The sequence below is a fragment of the Engraulis encrasicolus genome, chromosome 13 (assembly GCF_034702125.1).
Source record: "Engraulis encrasicolus isolate BLACKSEA-1 chromosome 13, IST_EnEncr_1.0, whole genome shotgun sequence".
In the NCBI taxonomy this organism is placed as follows: domain Eukaryota; kingdom Metazoa; phylum Chordata; class Actinopteri; order Clupeiformes; family Engraulidae; genus Engraulis; species Engraulis encrasicolus.
In genome coordinates this window covers 860,756-881,013 of record NC_085869.1, presented here as the reverse complement: position 1 = coordinate 881,013, position 20,258 = coordinate 860,756, and the positions used below count along the sequence as shown (strand labels likewise).

The 20,258-nt window shown below is 42.4% G+C and overlaps 1 protein-coding gene and 3 long non-coding RNA genes across 6 annotated transcripts; 3 read left to right on the top strand and 1 right to left on the bottom strand.

Moving 5' to 3' along the window:
* Positions 1 to 2,245: 2,245 nt before the first annotated feature.
* LOC134461481 (uncharacterized) lies at positions 2,246 to 5,366 on the top strand. The gene is made up of 3 exons (XR_010037283.1): positions 2,246 to 2,385; positions 4,482 to 4,572; positions 4,805 to 5,366. It is a non-coding gene; the product is annotated as an uncharacterized LOC134461481 (long non-coding RNA).
* Positions 5,367 to 6,218: 852 nt separating this feature from the next.
* On the top strand, positions 6,219 to 9,633 carry LOC134461480 (uncharacterized). 3 transcript variants are annotated; one of them, XR_010037282.1, is made up of 5 exons: positions 6,219 to 6,496; positions 6,955 to 7,060; positions 7,593 to 7,691; positions 8,689 to 8,769; positions 8,971 to 9,633. It is a non-coding gene; the product is annotated as an uncharacterized LOC134461480 (long non-coding RNA). The 3 variants fall into 3 exon arrangements; XR_010037281.1 differs by lacking the exon at positions 8,971 to 9,633 and having other exon boundaries at positions 8,689 to 8,894; XR_010037280.1 differs by lacking the exons at positions 8,689 to 8,769; positions 8,971 to 9,633 and having other exon boundaries at positions 7,593 to 7,949.
* Positions 9,634 to 9,840: 207 nt separating this feature from the next.
* Positions 9,841 to 12,576, top strand: LOC134460607 (uncharacterized). Its single transcript, XR_010037115.1, has 4 exons — positions 9,841 to 10,815; positions 11,498 to 11,546; positions 12,214 to 12,283; positions 12,479 to 12,576. It is a non-coding gene; the product is annotated as an uncharacterized LOC134460607 (long non-coding RNA).
* Positions 12,577 to 13,559: 983 nt separating this feature from the next.
* LOC134460604 (coiled-coil domain-containing protein 106-like) lies at positions 13,560 to 14,775 on the bottom strand. The gene is made up of 2 exons (XM_063212978.1): positions 14,640 to 14,775; positions 13,560 to 13,870 (listed from the first exon to the last, which is right to left on the bottom strand). Exons 1-2 carry the CDS (start codon positions 14,773 to 14,775, stop codon positions 13,560 to 13,562), a joined length of 447 nt encoding a protein of 148 aa, XP_063069048.1.
* Between the last annotated feature and the right edge of the window lie 5,483 nt (positions 14,776 to 20,258).

Genomic DNA, 20,258 nt, shown 5'->3' with positions numbered 1-20,258 from the left:
GTGTGGCCTGTGGAACTTGAGCATTGCCGTGCATTATGGGGATTGTTGTCACAAATCCACAAGCACTAAAAAGTCATTTTCTGCCTTTTCTTGGCCAAGAAGGCACCAAATTAGAAATGTATGTTACTATTCTACTATACATATGACCCACTTTCAGTAACATATTCATGTCTCCACCGGTGGAATGCCCCTTTAAGATGCACTCATTGACTTCAGTAGGCCCAGAAAGCCAGCTGCCAGCTCGCGCCCCCCTGTGGATTTGGTGTGTTTGTATAAGTGTGCTCTTTGGCCACCTACAGTTGAAGTCACACATCCAACAATACTTTTAGTATTTTGCACATATAATACACATATTGAGAGTATGTACAAATGAGTAACAAACCAGCAGCATACACAAAGAATCAAAGGTAACACTTTACAATAATGGTGCATGAATTATAACGGAATAATGTTGGAAGTAATGTATGATTTATGGTGAATTAACACATGATTTATGTACATAGTGATATTTAATCTATCATTAGTTAATAAGGAGTCATGACATGAGTGATGAGGACTTACCATTAAGTAAATGTGGTAGATCAAAGGGAAATTCGTGGTGTGAATTACAAGGTTAACATATCATGTATTAACATGACTGATGAAAATCCTGTCAGATCAACCCAGTCATACATGAATCCAACCTTAGTTAATGTTGCCTCTCCAGCAATAATGGAATAATGTTGTAGTCATTAAATGACACTCAGGATAAAGGTGGTAGCCTAGGCCAGCGGTTCCCAAACTCAACCCCCCCCCCCACCGCGCACCCCCTTGTACATTTCATTGTGGCTCGCGCACCCCCTTAGCGAATATTTTGGTGTGCTGATGGCCACGCAAGTATGGATTCACTGTACATTCACTGCACATTATGCACAGTTTTGAATAATCCTCTTTTCCAAGTCTTGGAGTTAAACTGCACTTCAAATGGACCCTTCCAGCATACAATTCACCGTACAATTAAAAACTACTTAAAGTTCATTGATGCTGTATAAAAACTCTCACCATTGCTCTATTCAGCTCGCGCACCACAGGCTGCGCAACCCCAGGGGTGCACGGACCACAGTTTGGAAAACCCTGGCCTAGCCTACATTTAGGCTACTAGTGTGGATTTCTATGATGACCAGCCGAAATAATCAGCCCATTGCCAATGTGCATAACAATCCTCGCCGTGTGGAGCCAGTCATCTCAACCAGACCTTATGGCAATGGGCAACTTCAGAGAAGCTACAGAGCATTGTCAGGAACAGCGGCTGTGGCGTTCGTAGCTGGGGGTTCGACACTTCCTTCGTCACCTGCGGACTTGAAGCAACCTCTCCAGGCCATCATAGTAGCCTACACCCCCTTCCCGCAAACACAGGGAGTCACGTTTCATTCTTATTACCTGCTCCCGTCTTAATGTAACGTTTCGTTTCCCACTATCTGCATTCTTTTAGCGGCTTATTTAAGGTGTCTCTCGTTCCGATGTGTGGTCATTAGCCAGCCATCACCAACGCCCTGAAGGGAGCCAGCCGAAGGAGTTTCTGTGGCGCTGCAGCGACGACTTCCACATTTAGTCAGTTTTTTTTTCACGATTTCAATGACCTTACTTCTTTATAATGTATAAACGTATTTCAGTTCAAACCGTAACCAAATATAGGCTATTATATTAATAGGCTAGCTTACAATTAGAGAATGATAAGACCCTTGTGGTAGGCCAAACGCCAAGTCACCACTTCTCAAAACTGATAATCATAGACTACCCAGTGACGTGATTGTGCCCAATGAAACAGGAGGCCTCGATTCGTGCAGAAGATAAGGTACGTAACTGGGATATAAAATATGTATATGTTAGAAAACTATTTAACCTCATAGACTAACCTTGTATACGGTACATTCTAACAACATATTTCTTAAGTTTTGAGTCATTCACGTTCATTTGAAGCGTAATCCCCCCCCTACTGTGGCTAGTTTGGATGAGACGACTTGACCCTAGCTAGCACAACATAAATGACAGCTAGCTCTACACTATTTCGGCCATTCGTTAACGATCAGTGTTCAGATAACTAGCGCAAACGTGCCAAGATATATTGTATTCTCAAAAAAACGCTTGTGTTGTGCCATGGCTTATACGGTGATGACGTTTGAGATTGTAAATTTACGGGCCACTCGTAAGGCCCATAAGCTTAGATGTGTCTATGGTAAGGCCCAGAGTCATGAATAGAAAAGAGTTGTGTATATCCCATTGGCATACGTGGGCAAGGGGCGGGGTCTATTTTCCGTGTCATGGCTCCTCCCTGTAGACTTCAAGAAGTTCCATATCCGGAAGTGGGCCCCGTAGACTTTCGTTTGACTGTCGACACCTTTCTCGGTAAGTTGATAAATGGGAGAACAAATCGAAATGTTTTCTGTGTTTCAGTATCCGTTGTCTAAAGTATAGCCTTCAATTATGTAATTGCATGTGGTTTGCATGAAAATTGCGATGTCGATGTTAAAGACGAACGCTGTTTAGGAATGAATAACCACTTCTGGTAGCTTAAGTTAGCATAGCGGCTTGGCTCTGGTCCAACTTTACAAGTGACTACGTTACAATCCTATACAATGCGCTACTATCTGTATCATAAACGACTGTGTTTTCTACTTCCCACATTCATATAACGCCATATTACCCGTGTACATTCGTGGTTTGATCTTCCCAGCTATTTGAATGCATGTAGCTGCATGTGGTTAGCGTAGCGAGTAAGCATTTACGTGGATGTGTTGGCTAGCTACAAAAATTACAATTGAGTCCCGAATATTAAAGTACTGAAGTTGATGACCCCAGGTATTTCAGAAACCGAGAAATATATATTTCTGTTGAGTAAACCATGGATGTTTGCTGAACAGTTGCTGAACAGTTTGCTGAACAGTTTTGAAGTTGGCTAGTCGAACTACTATGCACAGTCCGTAGCCAGATGTGCACCGCATTGACAATGCGCCGTATACCTGTATTTCTCCTTTTAGCTCTGTGAAATCAAATAGTTTCTGATTGATTTGAATGAGTGGTGGATTAATGTCTATTTTTTTTGTCTGCCAGTCTATCATTTTACTTCACTGATGACCCCTGAACAGATTGTCAGTGCCCTTCCCAACTTCATGTGTTTCTTTATTTCATTGCTCTTCCTCATACAGCTTGCCCCCACACTCACAGCTTGGTGTGTATATTATAACAATGTGTTTCTTTATTTCATTGCTCCAGGTGTGTCATGTTCACTCATCATTCACAGATATCCGGCCCTTCTTCATACAGCTTGCCCCCCTCCCCTCATTCACAGCTTGGTGTGTTGCTATCATTACTATGTGATTCCTTACTTCACTGATGACCCCTGAACTTCATGTGTTTCTTTATTTCATTGCTCCAGGTGTGTCATATTCACTCATCATTGACTGATGACCCCTGAACAGATTTCCGGCCCTTCTTCATACAGCTTGTCTTCCACCTTCACAGTCATGGTGTGTATATTGTTATTACAATGTGATTCTTCATTTCATTGCTCGTCTTCATGCAGCTTGCCCCCCTCCCCACATTCACAGCTTGGTGTGTTGTTATTATTACTATGTCATTCTTTACTTCACTGATTACCCCAGAACTTCATGTGTTTCTTTATTTCATTGCTCCAGGTGTGTCATATTCACTCATCATTGACTGATGACCCCTGAACAGATTGTCAGTGCCCTTCCTAACTTCATGTGATTCTTTATTTCATTGCTCCAGGTGTGTCATATTCACTCATCATTGACTGATGACCCCTGAACAGATTGTCAGTGCCCTTCCTAACTTCATGTGATTCTTTATTTCATTGCTCCAGGTGTGTCATATTCACTCATCATTGACTGATGACCCCTGAACAGATTGTCAGTGCCCTTCCTAACTTCATGTGATTCTTTATTTCATTGCTCCAGGTGTCATATTCACTCATCATTGACTGATGACCCCTGAACAGATTGTCAGTGCCCTTCCCAACTTCATGTGTTTCTTTATGTCATTGCTCTTCCTCATACAGCTTGCCCCCACATTCACCGCTTGGTGTGTTGTTATTATTACTATGTGATTCTTTACTTCACTGATGACCCCTGAACAGATTGTCAGTGCCCTTCCTAACTTCATGTGATTCTTTATTTCATTGCTCCAGGTGTGTCATATTCACTCATCATTGACTGATGACCCCTGAACAGATTGTCGGTGCCCTTCCCAACTTCATGTGTTTCTTTATTTCATTGCTCTTGGTGTGTATATTGTATATTGTATATTCACTCATCATTGACTGATGACCCCTGAACAGATTGTCAGTGCCCTTCCTAACTTCATGTGATTCTTTATTTCATTGCTCCAGGTGTGTCATATTCACTCATCATTGACTGATGACCCCTGAACAGATTGTCAGTGCCCTTCCTAACTTCATGTGTTTCTTTATTTCATTGCTCCAGCTGTGTCATATTCACTCATCATTGACTGATGACCCCTGAACAGATTTCCGGCCCTTCTTCATACACCTTGTCTTCCACCTTCACAGTCATGGTGTGTATATTGTTATTACAATGTGATTCTTCATTTCATTGCTCGTCTTCATACAGCTTGTCTCCCACCTTCATCTGGTTCTTCACTTAATTGCTCCAGGTGTACCATATTCACTGATAATGATATTTGTTGTTCATATACAGCAGCATAGACCCCTTTTACAGTTTTAATTTTCTGTCTATTTCAATGTTACACGTTGAGTATGACCGCTGCATGTCTGTGTTGTTGACAGGCACAACACTCAGGAGTGCTGTGAGTTGCATGACACCTGCAGAGGCTCCATACTACAGACTACTACTACTCGGTACTACAGAAACCGGATCACTTGACAAGCCTGTGTCCTGTTTTGGCCTTCCACACTCTGTAGGATTGCATAGGCTCCATTTCTTCTCCCACATCACCATTCCAAAACAACTCCAGATGTTTCGTTTGTATTATGGCCAGTTTCTTTACATCTGTTACACTACCTGTGTTTTGCACCCAAAACTGGACTGCTCTATCTGTTTCTTGTTTTTTATCATTATCACTTGCATTGCTGTAAATATGTTCCATTAGCTCAGTTTTGCAACTATGAAGTGTACAGTTTTGTTGTTGTATTACTGTTACGCTGAGCAAAAAGAAACCTCAAACCTTACTCTTAGGCCTATGTGAATTCTTCATGCGTGTCGTGCTCTGTCAACAGTTTGATGCTTACAAAGCATTCCAAGTGTCTGTATGATGTTCTACCATTATGCTATGCCTTCACACAGTTAATAACAAAAGGTATACAGTATTAAAAATGCATATTCACACTAGGTTATTGTCTAACTTGGCACCATAGCAGTGAGCATCCAGTGTATTTCTGTGTTCAAAACATACATAAATACATTTAAAAAAATGTTTAATTGACCCACTCAAGTACTAGTTATACAGTTGTTGTCTTTTTTTAATTATAATTTATTTAGTCCACATGACAGATCCATGGCCCTGCTCCATGCCACTGATTCAGAGTCGTGTGTAGGGACTACACGTCTCTGCCCTGATCCTCTTCACTCTGCCTGCATGCAACGATGCATGTTTTTGGCAGGTCTGATGCAGCCTCATAAAGGCTAAAGCTGGCCTGCGTCTCACTGCTAGAGATCTATAGACATACAAGTGTATGTGATTAGTTTTTAACGAATTAATATTTGTAGTGTAAATAATGAACACAACGCTTTAGCGATTACAGTCAAAAGCTACCAAGAAAGTTAGCATCTCATAGGTAAGTGGCGGGCTCCTGGCTAAGCTAATGGTGATTTCCCTCAAAACGTGATAAAAACACACCAGTTCTACGACAGTAGCGTGTAAACAACACAGTATTTTATATCACCTAGATGTACTAGACGAATTACCTAAAAAAATGGGATGGATCCCGTTTGTGTGCATATTTATTCAATGCTTACCGTAGAAAGGCTTATTCTGCTCAGTAGAAGTCAATGACGGCTCTCTGTTTGTTTAGAACTTTACAGAGCCATTAGCGTGTCTACACAGCCACTAGGTGACTTTCCCGCCGAGATCAAAGGTAGGCGTAACTCTGTTATCAATGGCTCTGGTAAGGCCGACCTGACGAGATAGCTGCCTACTGAGGTTTGATTGGATATGGACATTGTTTATTTCAGAAGGAAAATGTTTGGAGTGGAATTGTTTGGAAGACAATCTTGGGACAATTTTGCTCTTTGGGTCTTTGTGCCAACCATACCAGCTATCGTAGGGTGCTCTGGGAACTTCTTAGATCTGTTTACTGTACAGAAATACGCATTTTGTTTACATAAAATCCCTTGTCATTTCACCACTAGGTTTGAAACCCAGACAGCACGAAGCATCTTGCCGACGCCAAAATCAGATCAACAGACAGGGACATCAGCCTTCTCTTGGGAATAGGCCAGATATGCCAGAACAAGAAATGGTAAGTCTATCACTACATAAGATCCATAACAAAATACTCCTAGTTAAATCTTAAATGTGACCTGGTGGCATTATTGCGTGAATGCTTATGTTGAACACTTAATAAATAAGATCCTCAAGTGTGTAGAGTTCGTTATTTATTTACATTTTCCTCAGCATAACTGTACAGCTGACACCACTGCCTTCTGTATCATAACAAAGCCTGTCACTTCCACGTTTCGTTCTTCTTATGTGACCGAAGTCACTGGCTACTGCACCAGAGAGGGTCTCTGCACTCATTGCTGGTCCTATGATGCCATCTATTGGCGAAAACGTGCAACAGCATAATTAAACTAAAAGACAACTTCTGACAGGACAACAAAAAGACAGGGAGTGAGAATAAGGGAATAACAAAAAGACAAAAATGGGTGGTCCACTACACTTGCATACCTGATTGTGATGCTGTCACTCATTTTCTAGTCTATATCTTGGACTGAAAAAGGATGCTTTGCCCCTGCGGTTGTGAAGAGGATGCTGTGGAGGTGGCAGCATGAACGTGTCACACAGACATTGGCTAAACTACTCGGTAGGTACAACGAAATAAAAGAAACCACCCCCTCAACCCTGTTTATGCTGCACTGTACCTATTATAACCAGTTTTTATATAGACCATTATTTGAAATACTACGAGAGCCTTGCTGTTAGGATACTGTACAGCAGGGATGGGCAACTGGAGGCTCGGGCGCAGGACAGTTTTTAACCCCCCTATAAATCAATAGTGTAAGCATTCAGGTATAAATAAAGAAAAAGTGAAGTATCCTTTTGTAAATTCAAGTGCGTGGTGATGTGGCCCACTGATTGTGGTAATTAAAAATGTTGGCCCACCTTATAATGAAAGTTGCCCACCCCTGCTGTACAGCCTACATCACTTGTACATGTCCTTACCAAATAGGACACTAGCTAGCTAAATGTAACTAATATGGCATTGTGAAAGTTGTATGCCGAAATGTAAACCATAATATTAAATTGTGATGGACAGAATTCAACCAACATATTACATTGTGAATGTAGTTGCACAGTGATACTGAGACCGACTTATTCCTGTCTTTATTTGCCAGGCTTCTACACTTGCCCTCAGAGTTCACATATGGTGAAGTGCACAGGTGTCCAGTCAGGTTCAGACTGATGCTGGTAACAAGAGGAAAACATGCTAATTGGTAAGTGAGATCCCTGCTCAACAAAAATCCACACAGCACAACAAGTAAGCCTAGTTTGTGGTATCAAATGTAAAATGGAAGTTTCATCAAAAAGTTGTAGAACACATCTGAATAAATTGCAGGCCATCAAAGTTGTGAATGGGCAGGGAAAACACAACCAGTAGGCTTATGAATTACTTTGACTCAGCACAGCACAGCAGATGCGATGCTACCATTCCTTGGGAATATGACACAGAGGTCTACTATTCCATTGTAAATATTGACTGTAAATGTTCATGTTTCAACTGTTTTAAAAACATTGGACTCAGGGGAAAAAATCTCTAGGTGTATATAAGTGAAAGCCCACCTTTGCCATTGTGACACAGCACACAAGTATACACTGCACACAACGAAATTGCATTTTATGCCTCACCTGTGCAAGGGTGCAGCCTACATTGGCATCCCAAGGGAGCAGTATGTTGCAGTGTGGCGGGAAGGTACCATACTTGGGGTACCTCAGTCATGGAGGATGGTGGAGAGAGCACTGGTTAATTACTCCCTCCACCAACCTGGCGGGCTGGGAGATGAACCAGCAACCTTTGGGTTGTTCAGCCCTGGGCTACAGGACACCCTAACCGCTTACCAATGACTGCCCCACTTATCCTTGACTGTATAAAAAATACCACAGAGTAGCGAGTACACTTTTAAATTAAAAGGGTCAATATAGATGATAGACTTTTCATCCACAGGCAGGTAAGGCCTATATTGAAGGCAGCCAGCTTCAAAACAGACCCCACCTTCTCTTTGTCACCTGAATATAACTTAATTGTATTGCAAATGTCATTCCTAAGATTCATTTACAAAATGTGTTTTATTTCATGTGAAGCTGCATAACATTGAAATTATGTCGGGGGGCCCGGTGAAACGGCCCTTGAGACATAGGTTTCCCACCCCTGCTGTAGGAAGAGCCTGTAGACGGTGACACTTCAGACATTTGACTTTCTAGCTCTTGTCACAGGTCAGTCCATGAGCCCACGTCTTCAGGTCATGGGCCTGAGAAGAATCTACCGTTACAGGGGTCAGAAGAGATCCTCAAACTGTAAGTTAATCTCATGATGCTTTTTAACATAAACATTTGACACTCACTCTCACCACAGGTCAGTTCATGAGCCTCACTGGATACTTTTATAATATATGTGCAGCTGTGTGTCAATGGTTGGTATGCAGTGTCGCTGTTTTTTTTTGGTTTTTTTTTTTACATTTTATGTACTGTTTGTCTCTTGTTTCTGTGCTGTTTCAGATGCTGACATTACTACCCCTGTACTTCAACCCATCTGCTGCCACTGGGTCCTCAACGAGAAAATAAACTGATCCCCCCCCAATCCATTCCTTTTTCCACCGTCACATCACACCATGCCTATGCACATTAACACCACCAATGAGCCTAGAAAACTAGGACAACAGTGAGGATGAATTTAGAAACCGCTTCCACGTATTGTACTATTTCTGAAAAAGCATTGGTATTGGCCTTCTATCTCCACGTAGCCATATCAAAAAACCTGCCTAAAAAAAAATCAATTTTGTCGTGTTTCCGCTTAAAAAGGAATTTAGAAACCGCTTCCACGTATTGTACTATTTCTGAAAAAGCATTGGTATTGGCCTTCTATCTCCATGTAGCCATATCAAAAAACCTGCCTCAAAAAAAAAACAATTTTGTCGTGTTTCCGCTTAAAAAGGAGAACAAAATATCCACATGTAAAATTATCCTGCTACGTGGAAATGGCACCTTACTAAATAAATAACAACTGCATAGTTATTCTGTTCAATTTATGAGTAACTATGTAAATTATGATTAACTTTTTGGCTGATATGGGACACTGCATGAAAAGAGGAATTTGTGGATGAGTTTTGCACCTTAAATTGCCTCATACCTCAAGCCACAGCATTTGCGGCTCCCCCATGCCCCCCTCCCATCCCCTTCTTAGAAGAGCCTTTAATATGTAAATGCCAGTGATCAGGTCGGGAGCTGCCCCAGTCAATTTCAAGTGGGGTGGGGTGGGGTGAGGTCAGGTGAGTGGGGGGTCGGCAGGCCTGTTTTTAGGATTTTGGGGTCCCTAGGCAACGGGATTGTTGGGGGCCCAAGGGCATTTTTTGGCCTTTTACTAAAATGTGTGTCTGTGTGTGTGTATGTTTTTTCACGCTGCCCAGTGGTGTTTTTCAGAATCACTAACCATTAAACCAGGGGTAGGGAACCTATGTCTCGAGGGCCCTTGAGGCGGTTTTATCCGGCCCCTGATATCATTATAATGTTTTGCAACTTCACATGAAATAGGCCTATGACATATTTTGCAGGCCTAAAGGAATCTTAGAAATTACATTTCCAATGCAATTAAGTTATATTCAGGGGACCTAGAAAAGGTGGGGACTGTTTTAAAGGTGTCTACCTTTAAAGATGTCTATATGTCTATATAGGCCTAAAGGTGTCTATATAGGCCTAAATTTTATGGGGAAATCCTGATTTGTGTTCATAGTACGGCCCCCGGAGGATTTTATGACCATGGTAGGAATTTGAAGTGGCCCCTCGAATGAAAAAGGTTCCCCACCCCTGCATAAACCTTTCTACTAGCCACAGCTTTGCTGTCAGTACATTTTATTATGATACTATAAGCTCAGAAATTAAGTTGATCAAACAATTCGATCTGTGCTATAAACATTTAAATGAACCTACAGAATAGGCTATCAAAATAGAATCATCTGAATGATCTTTCTTGGACATAGGCCTACATTTTGAAGTGACCCTTCGAATTAAAAAGGTTCCTCTGCTGCTTTTGAGGAAAAACATCAATGTGCTTGGCCACTCTGGTTTTTTAAAAATGGTATTCTGAACTAAAGCAAGGATTGTTCAAGTTAGTTGAAAATAGACCGTCTCTGGTTAAATTAGTTCTACACCAAGCCTTTAGGTGGCAGTAAAACTAATTGGCACAATGCGAATTCCACACACAAGCCACAAAGAAGCCATCAGCCGCGGTCAACATCACCTTCCTGATTGAACAGAACCACGCGTTGTCTGTGTGGTTTACAAGTTTCTTGGCGATATGGGGGAAAAGTTCCTCACATACCAACGGAAAATGGGCGTCATATACATGTAAGTACATTTTACTCAACTGTGGTTTAAAGTTTCAGTACTCAAGAGCGATTGAATAGCTCCTCTGAACACAGATCCGCCATTGCTAAGTTATGGCACAGCCGTTTTACATAGCTGGTAGCTCAAGTCCCCTCAATGTGACTACACTAGTTGCTGCTGTACGCTAGTAAATTCTGATTACTTGCGAGCATCGTAATGACAAAATGCTGTGGTGAAACGGTGAATATGTTAAGTATACTTGTTGATGGTAAATTGTTTGACATTGCTCGTTCTCAGTTGCCTTTCCCCTGCCTAAAGATAGACAAAGGCTACCGTTAGCATGCTATTGCGTTAGCTCATCAACTAGATTCTGGGCACTGCTCATTTTTCACGTCTGCCCGGTATTTCGCTGATGAACTAACGCTTAGACGCCTTGCCAATGTATTTTACAGCGGCAAAAATGCATAGGCGACGTTGGAAAGACTGGTGTGCCGTCTGGGTATGTTGGTTTTCAGTGCTGGGCAGTAGCGAAGCGACTAATTTAATTACATTCTCTAGTAGCTTGGTCGTAGCGTCACTACTATGTATCGAGTAGCTAACATCCCTGTAGTAATGCTATTTTTCCTCAAGTAGCGACGTTTTTGTGTCCCCCATCGATTTTACTCAATGATTTTTGTTTTACTTTCTCTATCCTGAAACCTAGGCAGTCACACAGGGGTTCCAAGACCCACCGGCGTAAAATCAAGTCAAAGGTGGGATATAATTTAGTTCCATGCTACTTTGAAACGGTGGTAGATGGACACTCCCAACTGAGATCGCTCCCGGACGTGCAGTCCCAGGTGTTTCTATCACTCCCGGACGTGTAGTCCCACCCGATTATATTTCACGTATTATCATACACTGCCACATACAAGCAATTTAGGGTTAGGTTTAGGGTCAAGGTTAGGGTTAGGGTTAGAAACAAAAAAACTAACATCAAAAAGATAACTAGCTCCGTTATATGGCGGTGGGACCGATAGTCTGGCTAGTGGGAGCGAGCCGACAGGGGAGCGTCCTGCGTTGGGAGCGTCAATCAGGGAATCGTTCTCAGTAACGCGAGCCCAATGTATCAGCGCGAGCTCAATGTCGACCAGAGTGGTCAAGTTGAGCACGCCACCCCGAAATCAATGTGAAATACCCTGCCATTTGCAAACAGTAGGCAACCTGTCCTTAAAAAGTATGGGTCCTCAAAACGGCACCTGTTGCACAAATATGTGTAGATGGCCTCTTCAAGAAATTGAAATTATGTATGGTCACTTTTTCTTATTGTTTCACGTGGAGGTCTACTGACCTTGTCTTTATAATGTAGGCTAGTTTATGTCCATGTATTATATTAGGACCCAAGGTTAATGGGTTATTCTATTTACCATGTTTTCACAGGCTGCTGTCTCATAATATGGCGAAGACGAGTCACCTGAAGGCCTAACTCGCCATAGAAGACTGAAAGAATGTAAGATTAACTTCTTTGTGACCAATATGACTTGCTCATTGATACATTTGCTATGTCAATATGAGGTGCATGGCAAAGTATTTAATTTATTTGTCTCACTTCTAGGAGCTGTAGAAACAACAGGGTGTTCTTTTTCAGGGTATTCTTTTTTATAGAACTGGACAGGTCATTTATTCGTTACCCTTGTTTTTGAAGTGTCCTGCAGGATGCTGTGTCCTGCAATCCTGTGTACTGTGCTACAGACGCGTGTGGAGGTCAACCCAAAATGGGCACAGTCTCACCGCAGAAGAGTGAAAGAGGGTAAGCTTAACCTATAGCCTACGTCAGTGGTGGGGAACCTTTCTCATTCGAAGGGCCAATTCAAATTCATCCGAGGGGCCGTAAAAGTTCTCCAAGGGCCGTACTATGAACACAAACCAGGATTTTCCCCTTCACTTTAGACCTATATTGAAGGCAGCCACATTTAAACAAACACCACCTTCTTCAGCTTCCCTGAATTGTTAATATGTAAGTGTTGAGTGTTAATGTTAAAGGAACAGTCCACCATTTTTCACATATATGGAGTATTTACATGCATGAATGTGCATTTCATTTTGGTCTGTGTTTTCATTATCTAGTTTAACAGTATAGTATAGCGTTTCTCGTCTCCAGTTGGCCACAGCAGCTCCCATATGGCTCAGTTCTGATTGGCCAATTGGAGATGAGAAACGCAGGCGGGGGCAATATCGCCCTATTTTACGCAACATTGCGTTGGGGGCTATATCAAAGCTATTGAAAGTATTGTGTCATGTTCTGTCTGTAATTGACAAAAAATGAGATTGGAATTGACGACTGTATCAGCTGTCAGGTCATGTCTCAGGATTGTGTATTTAGTAGCTCCTCTCTTTTTGCAGCTTTAAAACTTAAGGCCACCGCTATGGAGGGAGCGGCTGCAACCACCACCAGCGCAGCAGCTGCCCAACAAGCTCGACCCTCCGATTCCTCCACCTCCAGCTCCTCCACCTCCTCTTCAAGTGACTCGGAGCCAGAGAGGAAGAGAAAGAAGAGGAACAAGAGAGACAGGAAAAAGAGAGAGAAGAAGAGGATGGAGAAGAAGCAGAAGAAGAAGAGGAAGAAGGACACAAGCACAGACAGACAGAAGGAGAGAACTTGCGAACACTTGCACCCTATTGCGGAGCTCGCCTTCAGGTGGGCACATGCAGAAAATTGAACAGCTTAATGATTAACAACGATTTTTAGAACCTGAACAAGGACTGCCTGCTTACCTTTTTTTTTTTCATCTTTTTGAAATATCTAGCAGGTCCCCCTTTCTTTTCAGTTGCTGTATCTCCTGCATGTGCCCACCTGATTCACACTGTGTGGCACAGTCCTTGGCGAAGTTAAATAAACTATCACCAGGAAGATATGTCTCCCTAATTTCCATGTAATCATCAGGGCTGACCGTTGCAAGCTCCGCAATAGGGGCTTGGTTGCAGATGGTATTTCTGTCGATCGGAATTTTTTCGTACGCCGCCGTCTTGCTTAAACCCTTTCTCACCAGCCTGACCACCTCCATATAGCGCCTGATGGACTCCTCTGGAGTCGTCACTGTAAGAGAAAAACATAAAAATATTTATTTGCATGAGCATACAGTTACACCCCAGTTACTTATGTGTTGATGCGTTTTTGTGCCTCATCTTAATCAAATTAAAGGCATACTACTACAAATCCCTTTTTCATTTTATGTAATCAGGGTTCTCAATCAAATAATTTCCCAGGACAGTTCCAAGACTTTTTTGAATAATTAATGATAGGCACTTCATTCTCCTATCATTGATTATTCAATTTCTCATTTAAAAGGCACAATTTCTCATTTATAAAGGCACAATGGAATATTATTTGGGTGTTTTCACATACAGTATAGTCCCCTTTTAGTGGACTGTCCCAAAATTTGAACCCTAGAAAGAACGATTTATGATACAAACCATAAGACAAGTTCCTCTGTGAACTAAGGTGGAGGCTGTCAGAGCTTAGCCATGCCCTGAATCTAGAAACTCTACTTAATTATTATTGATGTAAGTAATCATGGTAGGAGTAGAGTGAATTGCAAAGGCTACAGCAACATTTTGTCCGACAATGTATGGACAAATGTCCGTCACTACCAAAAACTATTTTGGAAGACTGCAATCCTGTCCTTGCAAGTCATTGATCATTACAAGTTTGGAGAGGTTATAAAAGGTTATAACATAGCCTCTGTGCAAAGTGTTGAAGAAACAACAAAAGCAAGGAAATGTGCCTTGCTTTTCCAATAATTTTTGAGTGGACTGTATTTACAAACAAATTGTCCAGTGTAGTGTATGGGTCATGTTCACACTACCTCTTTTGAAGGGTACCCTGTCCACAAAATGGAAAATCTTCTTGCAGGGCTGCCTTGATAGCGCCCTGGTGACCAGGAAAGCCAGAGGCTCCTCCAGCGACGAGGGAGGAAAGACTTCAGCCGTCTCCCTATGCATCTCGTGCAGCGTACACCAGACTTTTTGTGTTTGTTGGTTCGCCAGGGGAAACTGGGACCAAGGTACCGTGAGTAAAGCACATTGTTAACCAAAAGGAAGAGACATTTAAGTTTGAGTGTGGCCACACATTTTCTGTCATTTTCATAAATCGCCCTAGGTGGCTAAAGAGTATTTTCTTTGCTGTTGATGGAATCTGGGGATAACTATGCGTGGGTTATGTTGAAATGTATGTGACCTGTTGCTGTGTAACTGCCGCGGTTTGTCAGGAGAGGGATTTTTTTTTGTGTGTAGGCTGTTCTTGTAAAAATAGTGGTGCATTAAGTCTTAATAGTGGCACATACTTTTTAAATATCCCAATTTCAAAAATTGCGGTAGCCTAACCTACTTTTGAGGGGGCTAGCTTGCAAGAAAGATTTATGCAGAGTGCCAGGCCTTGTGGATTAAATTCTGGCTAATTCCAGTCGTCCTTATATGAGGGGGAAATTAATTGTAAGGAGTAGAGCATATCAATGCCTAATATTGACTTGGTGGAAAAAGGTAGGGAAGAACAACGTTCATTTCAGCTCTTGTGGTATTTAAAGTGTCTCTTATCAACTGGCTAGCTGCAAGTCCCGTGACAAGGAAGTTGTTGCTAACTGTGTCTACTAGTAAATAAGGATTTGGTGCCACCTAGTGGCAAGCCGTGCACCTAGCAATGAACAAACAATCAAACAGACCACAAACTCAGGATGACATGCCTATATGTGGCGGAGATGATGATGAAAAAAATGATTTAAAAAATCCCTGGTATACAGTCAGGAGCTAATGATGAAAAAAAGATCAGTATAACATTTCCCAATCAATACAAGGGGATAATTGTTAATAAAATTTAATGTGTGACAGTGGCACCAGCTCACTGATAGACTCCCCACCACAGGTCCGTTCCTTATACCAGAACACACTGCAGCAATATTTCTCACAAAGAGCTACATTCAAAAGATTAAGAACACTATGCATAGTATAAATAATACCGGTAATAATAATATCAGCTTTCCAACAAATGAGTTTCAACAAGAATTGTTTGCCAGTAGTGGTAGTTTGCTGTGCGACTACCACTTAGTACATGGTAGGTAGCAGGAGTTGGTTGGGCTTGACGTGCCGGGGCATCTTGTACACAACCCCAAACCTGCCTGGTCTTATGTGGTGTGAGTCTTTAATCCATTACCTGGAGGGCAATAGGATTGGGGAAGAGGACTAATAAACCAACTCCACCCCTCCCACATCCGGCCAATTATGGTCAGTGGTTGGGCAACCTTATTCCGAAAAAAAAAAGTTTGAAAACCTCAGTAAGAGAGTCTCAACCTGCTAGAGGACAAACTCAGGGCGGGAAGAGGCGTATTGACAGGTACTTTGTAGTGCTGACCTGATGGAGGGGGTGAGAGGGGACCTTTGTGATCAGGCTGGCTCTCCTGATCACTGCACTCATGCACATCTCAGATAGGGAGGGTTTGACATTCTGATTTACTATGCATATTGTTTTTGGTGGGCACTTCTTTGAGCAGGTTGTTTAGTTGACATTTGTTACCTTCTCCTTTATTTGGAGTTGTTCGTTTTTACTGTCTGTAAAATATCTGTATTTTGTTTGTATATTTTACAGTATCACCGCGGAAGGGCCTCTGCTACATGGCGAAGAAAAAAATAGGTCTTTGGCATTTTAGGGATAAGAAACGAGCGGAGGTGTCCCATCCTGTGGCTGGTGAGGAGAAGAGGACGGGAGAATCTTATCCCAATTGTGGTCAAGCATGTGCGTCCAGGAGCCACCCTGATCAGTGATGAGTGGCGAGCATACAGAGGCGCATTAGCTGCCATTGGCTACACTCACTTCACTGTTAACCATTCAAGATGGTTTGTTGATCCAAACAGTGGGGCCCATACACAGCACCTTGAGAGGGGTTACTGCCACACTTATTGAATGTGTGTGTGTGTGTGTGTGTGTGTGTGTGTGTGTGTGTGTGTGTGTGTGTGTGTGTGTGTGTGTGTGTGTGTGTGTGTGTGTTACAATATGTGAAGGCCTATGACTTGCTTTCATAATAATAAAAAGTTATTGTTCTCTGTCTGGTGCTTTGATTGTATTTAAAAGTTCAGAAAATACACTACATCAAAATAGGCCTATGTAATGAGTTATGTGTTATAATGCTGTGACTTCACTTGGCGGGGGAGTTAATGATTGGGAAGGTTGTTAATGATTGATTAGTTGACTGTATAGAAATGGTTGATTACACAGTTGTTTTCAGTATAGTAATCATGTGTTAAGTTAACACATGATTACTATACTGAAAACAAGTGTGTTAACATATCATAATGTCATGGCTTTACTTAAGGTGGCCAAGAAAACGTGAATGAATATTGTAGTAATCATGAGCACACATGATCATGTAATGACTTTACTTGGGGTGGCAAAGACAACATGAATTCATAGTATACTACGATGTCAATGATATGTAATATATTAGGCTAAACATTAGGCTGGTCACTGGCTGATATAACCAGAAGGTATCAGATGCATGTGTGGGCACAATCACGTCACTGGGTAGTCTAAGTATGATTATCAGTTTTGAGAAGTGGTGACTTGGCGTTTGGCCTACCACAAGGGCCTATTAATATAATAGCCTAGCCTATATTTGGTTATGGTTTGAACTGAAATACGTTTATACATTATAAAGAAGTAAGGTCATTGAAATCGTGAAAAAAAAAACTGACTAAATGTGGAAGTCGTCGCTGCAGCGCCACAGAAACTCCTTCGGCTGGCTCCCTTCAGGGCGTTGGTGATGGCTGGCTAATGACCACACATCGGAACGAGAGACACCTTAAATAAGCCGCTAAAAGAATGCAGATAGTGGGAAACGAAACGTTACATTAAGACGGGAGCAGGTAATAAGAATGAAACGTGACTCCCTGTGTTTGCGGGAAGGGGGTGTAGGCTACTATGATGGCCTGGAGAGGTTGCTTCAAGTCCGCAGGTGACGAAGGAAGTGTCGAACCCCCAGCTACGAACGCCACAGCCGCTGTTCCTGACAATGCTCTGTAGCTTCTCTGAAGTTGCCCATTGCCATAAGGTCTGGTTGAGATGACTGGCTCCACACGGCGAGGATTGTTATGCACATTGGCAATGGGCTGATTATTTCGGCTGGTCATCATAGAAATCCACACTAGTAGCCTAAATGTAGGCTAGGCCAGGGTTTTCCAAACTGTGGTCCGTGCACCCCTGGGGTTGCGCAGCCTGCCATAAGGGGGTGCGCGAGCTGAATAGAGCAATGGTGAGAGTTTTTTATACAGCATCAATGAACTTTAAGTAGTTTTTAATTGTATGCTGGAAGGGTCCATTTGAAGTGCAGTTTAACTCCAGAACTTGGAAAAGAGGATTATTCAAAACTGTGCATAATGTGCATGAATGCACAGTGAATCCATACTTGCGTGGCCATCAGCACACCAAAATATTCGCTAAGGGGGTGCGCGAGCCACAATGAAATGTACAAGGGGGTGCGCGGGGAAAAAGTTTGGGAACCGCTTAGCCTGAGTGTCATTTAATGACTACAACATTATTCCATTATTGCTGGAAAGGCAACATTAACTAAGGTTGGATTCATGTATGACTGGGTTGATCTGACAGGATTTTCATCAGCCATGTTAATACATGATATGTTAACCTTGTAATTCACACCACGAATTTCCCTCTGATATACCACATTTACTTAATGGTGAGTCCTCATCACTCATGTCATGACTCCTTATTAACTAATGATAGATTAAATATCACTATGTACATAAATCATGTGTTAATTCACCATAAATCATACATTACTTCCAACATTATTCCGTTATAATTCATGCACCATTATTGTAAAGTGTTACCGAATCAAAATACAATTCCTGATGCATACATAGCAATTGTCCTCTTCTATGTGTCTTTCTCTCTTGTTCAAGTTTCTTTCCTCTTAACGATTAATCCTGTCCAGGTCAAAATGAATCTATACCTTCCTGTCCGCCTGCTCCACTAAAATAAAGATCTGCACGCTAACACACCGTAGTATATGCAGGCGAGCCAGGTTTGAGTCCGTCCTTGGTCCACCCTATGGTTCTCTCTCCCACTTTCTTCCCTGTCCTATCTACATACCAGCCCCAAAAACATTTAAAACAGTAAAAGTAAGTTCGGACTGTAATTCCTGTCGTTGTGGAAGACCCCCCCAGCAGTTCTCCACTCTACTGCAACAGAAGTGCGACCAGCACCAGGACCTCTCCTCAGCTGGACCAGCAGTCGCCTCTCCCACTGCAAACACATACACGCGCACACACACACACACACACACACACACACACACACACACACACACACACACACACACACACACACACACACACACACACACACACTTAATATGTTATTTTTTCATGAGTAAGACACAAGACACATGTTTATGATGACTATCAGCTGGTTGAGTGTTACTTCACTGATTCTTGAGAAAGTGGCTAAAATAGGTTGTAATCTTGAAAGAAAAAATCCAAGTGAATTACAAAATAATATGGTATATCCTCGTACACAAAGGTCACTGTTACTCATGGGTTGTTATGTGTGTTGTTGATGATGCTCCGATGATCAACTGTGTCACTGTTACTGATGGGCTGTGTTGGTAAATGCTACTTGTGAGTTACTGTGCTGTATGTTGGTGACCATTTTGAATGGGAGCGTACCTACGTTCCCCAGGTCCTATGTTCCCCAGGTCCTATGTTCCCCAGGTCCTATGTTCCCCGGGTCCTATGTTCCCCAGGTCCTATGTTCCCCAGGTCCTATGTTCCCCAGGTCCTACGTTCCCCAGGTCCTATGTTCCCCAGGTCCTATGTTCCCCAGGTCCTATGTTCCCCAGGTCCTATGTTCCCCGGGTCCTATGTTCCCCAGGTCCTATGTTCCCCAGGTCCTATGTTCCCCGGGTCCTATGTTCCCCAGGTCCTATGTTCCCCAGGTCCTATGTTCCCCAGGTCCTATGTTCCCCGGTCTTTGTATGGGACCAGGAAAAAAAGGCCCCTATTTCTAAAAAAAGGGTTCTATGTTCCCCGCATTGTATGTTTCTGAGTTTTCAAATTGTGCCCTTCCCAAAACCATCCCTAAACCCCAACCTGTCAGAAATGCTAGTTTCTGAGTTGTAAATTTGTGCCCTGACCAAAACTATCCCTAAACCTTACCTGTCAGAGATGCAACAAAAACCTGCGCTTTGCCATGCGCCAGCAGTCTACTCTGAAGAACAAAAAAGGGGAAAAAGGGTCCTAATAGGACACGGGGAACATAGAGCTTGGATGTGACGTCACTTCCCCCGATTTCATGGGACCTCAACGGCGTTTTTAGGCGAAAATTGTAGCATGTAATCCAATGGCAGTATTAAAATGATGTTTCGATGCCCTTTGAGTTGTGCCACGAGCTCCACATATGTTGTTTCTGATATTTTTGTCAA

Bases quoted from the DNA above. Each gene is read 5' to 3' on its own strand.
- LOC134460604 (XM_063212978.1), bottom strand. From the start codon at position 14,775: ATGCATAGGGAGACGGCTGAAGTCTTTCCTCCCTCGTCGCTGGAGGAG. The intron at 13,871-14,639 runs GTAGTGTGAACA...TTTCTCTTACAG, and splicing joins CAGGGTACCCTTCAAAAGAG to TGACGACTCCAGAGGAGTCC.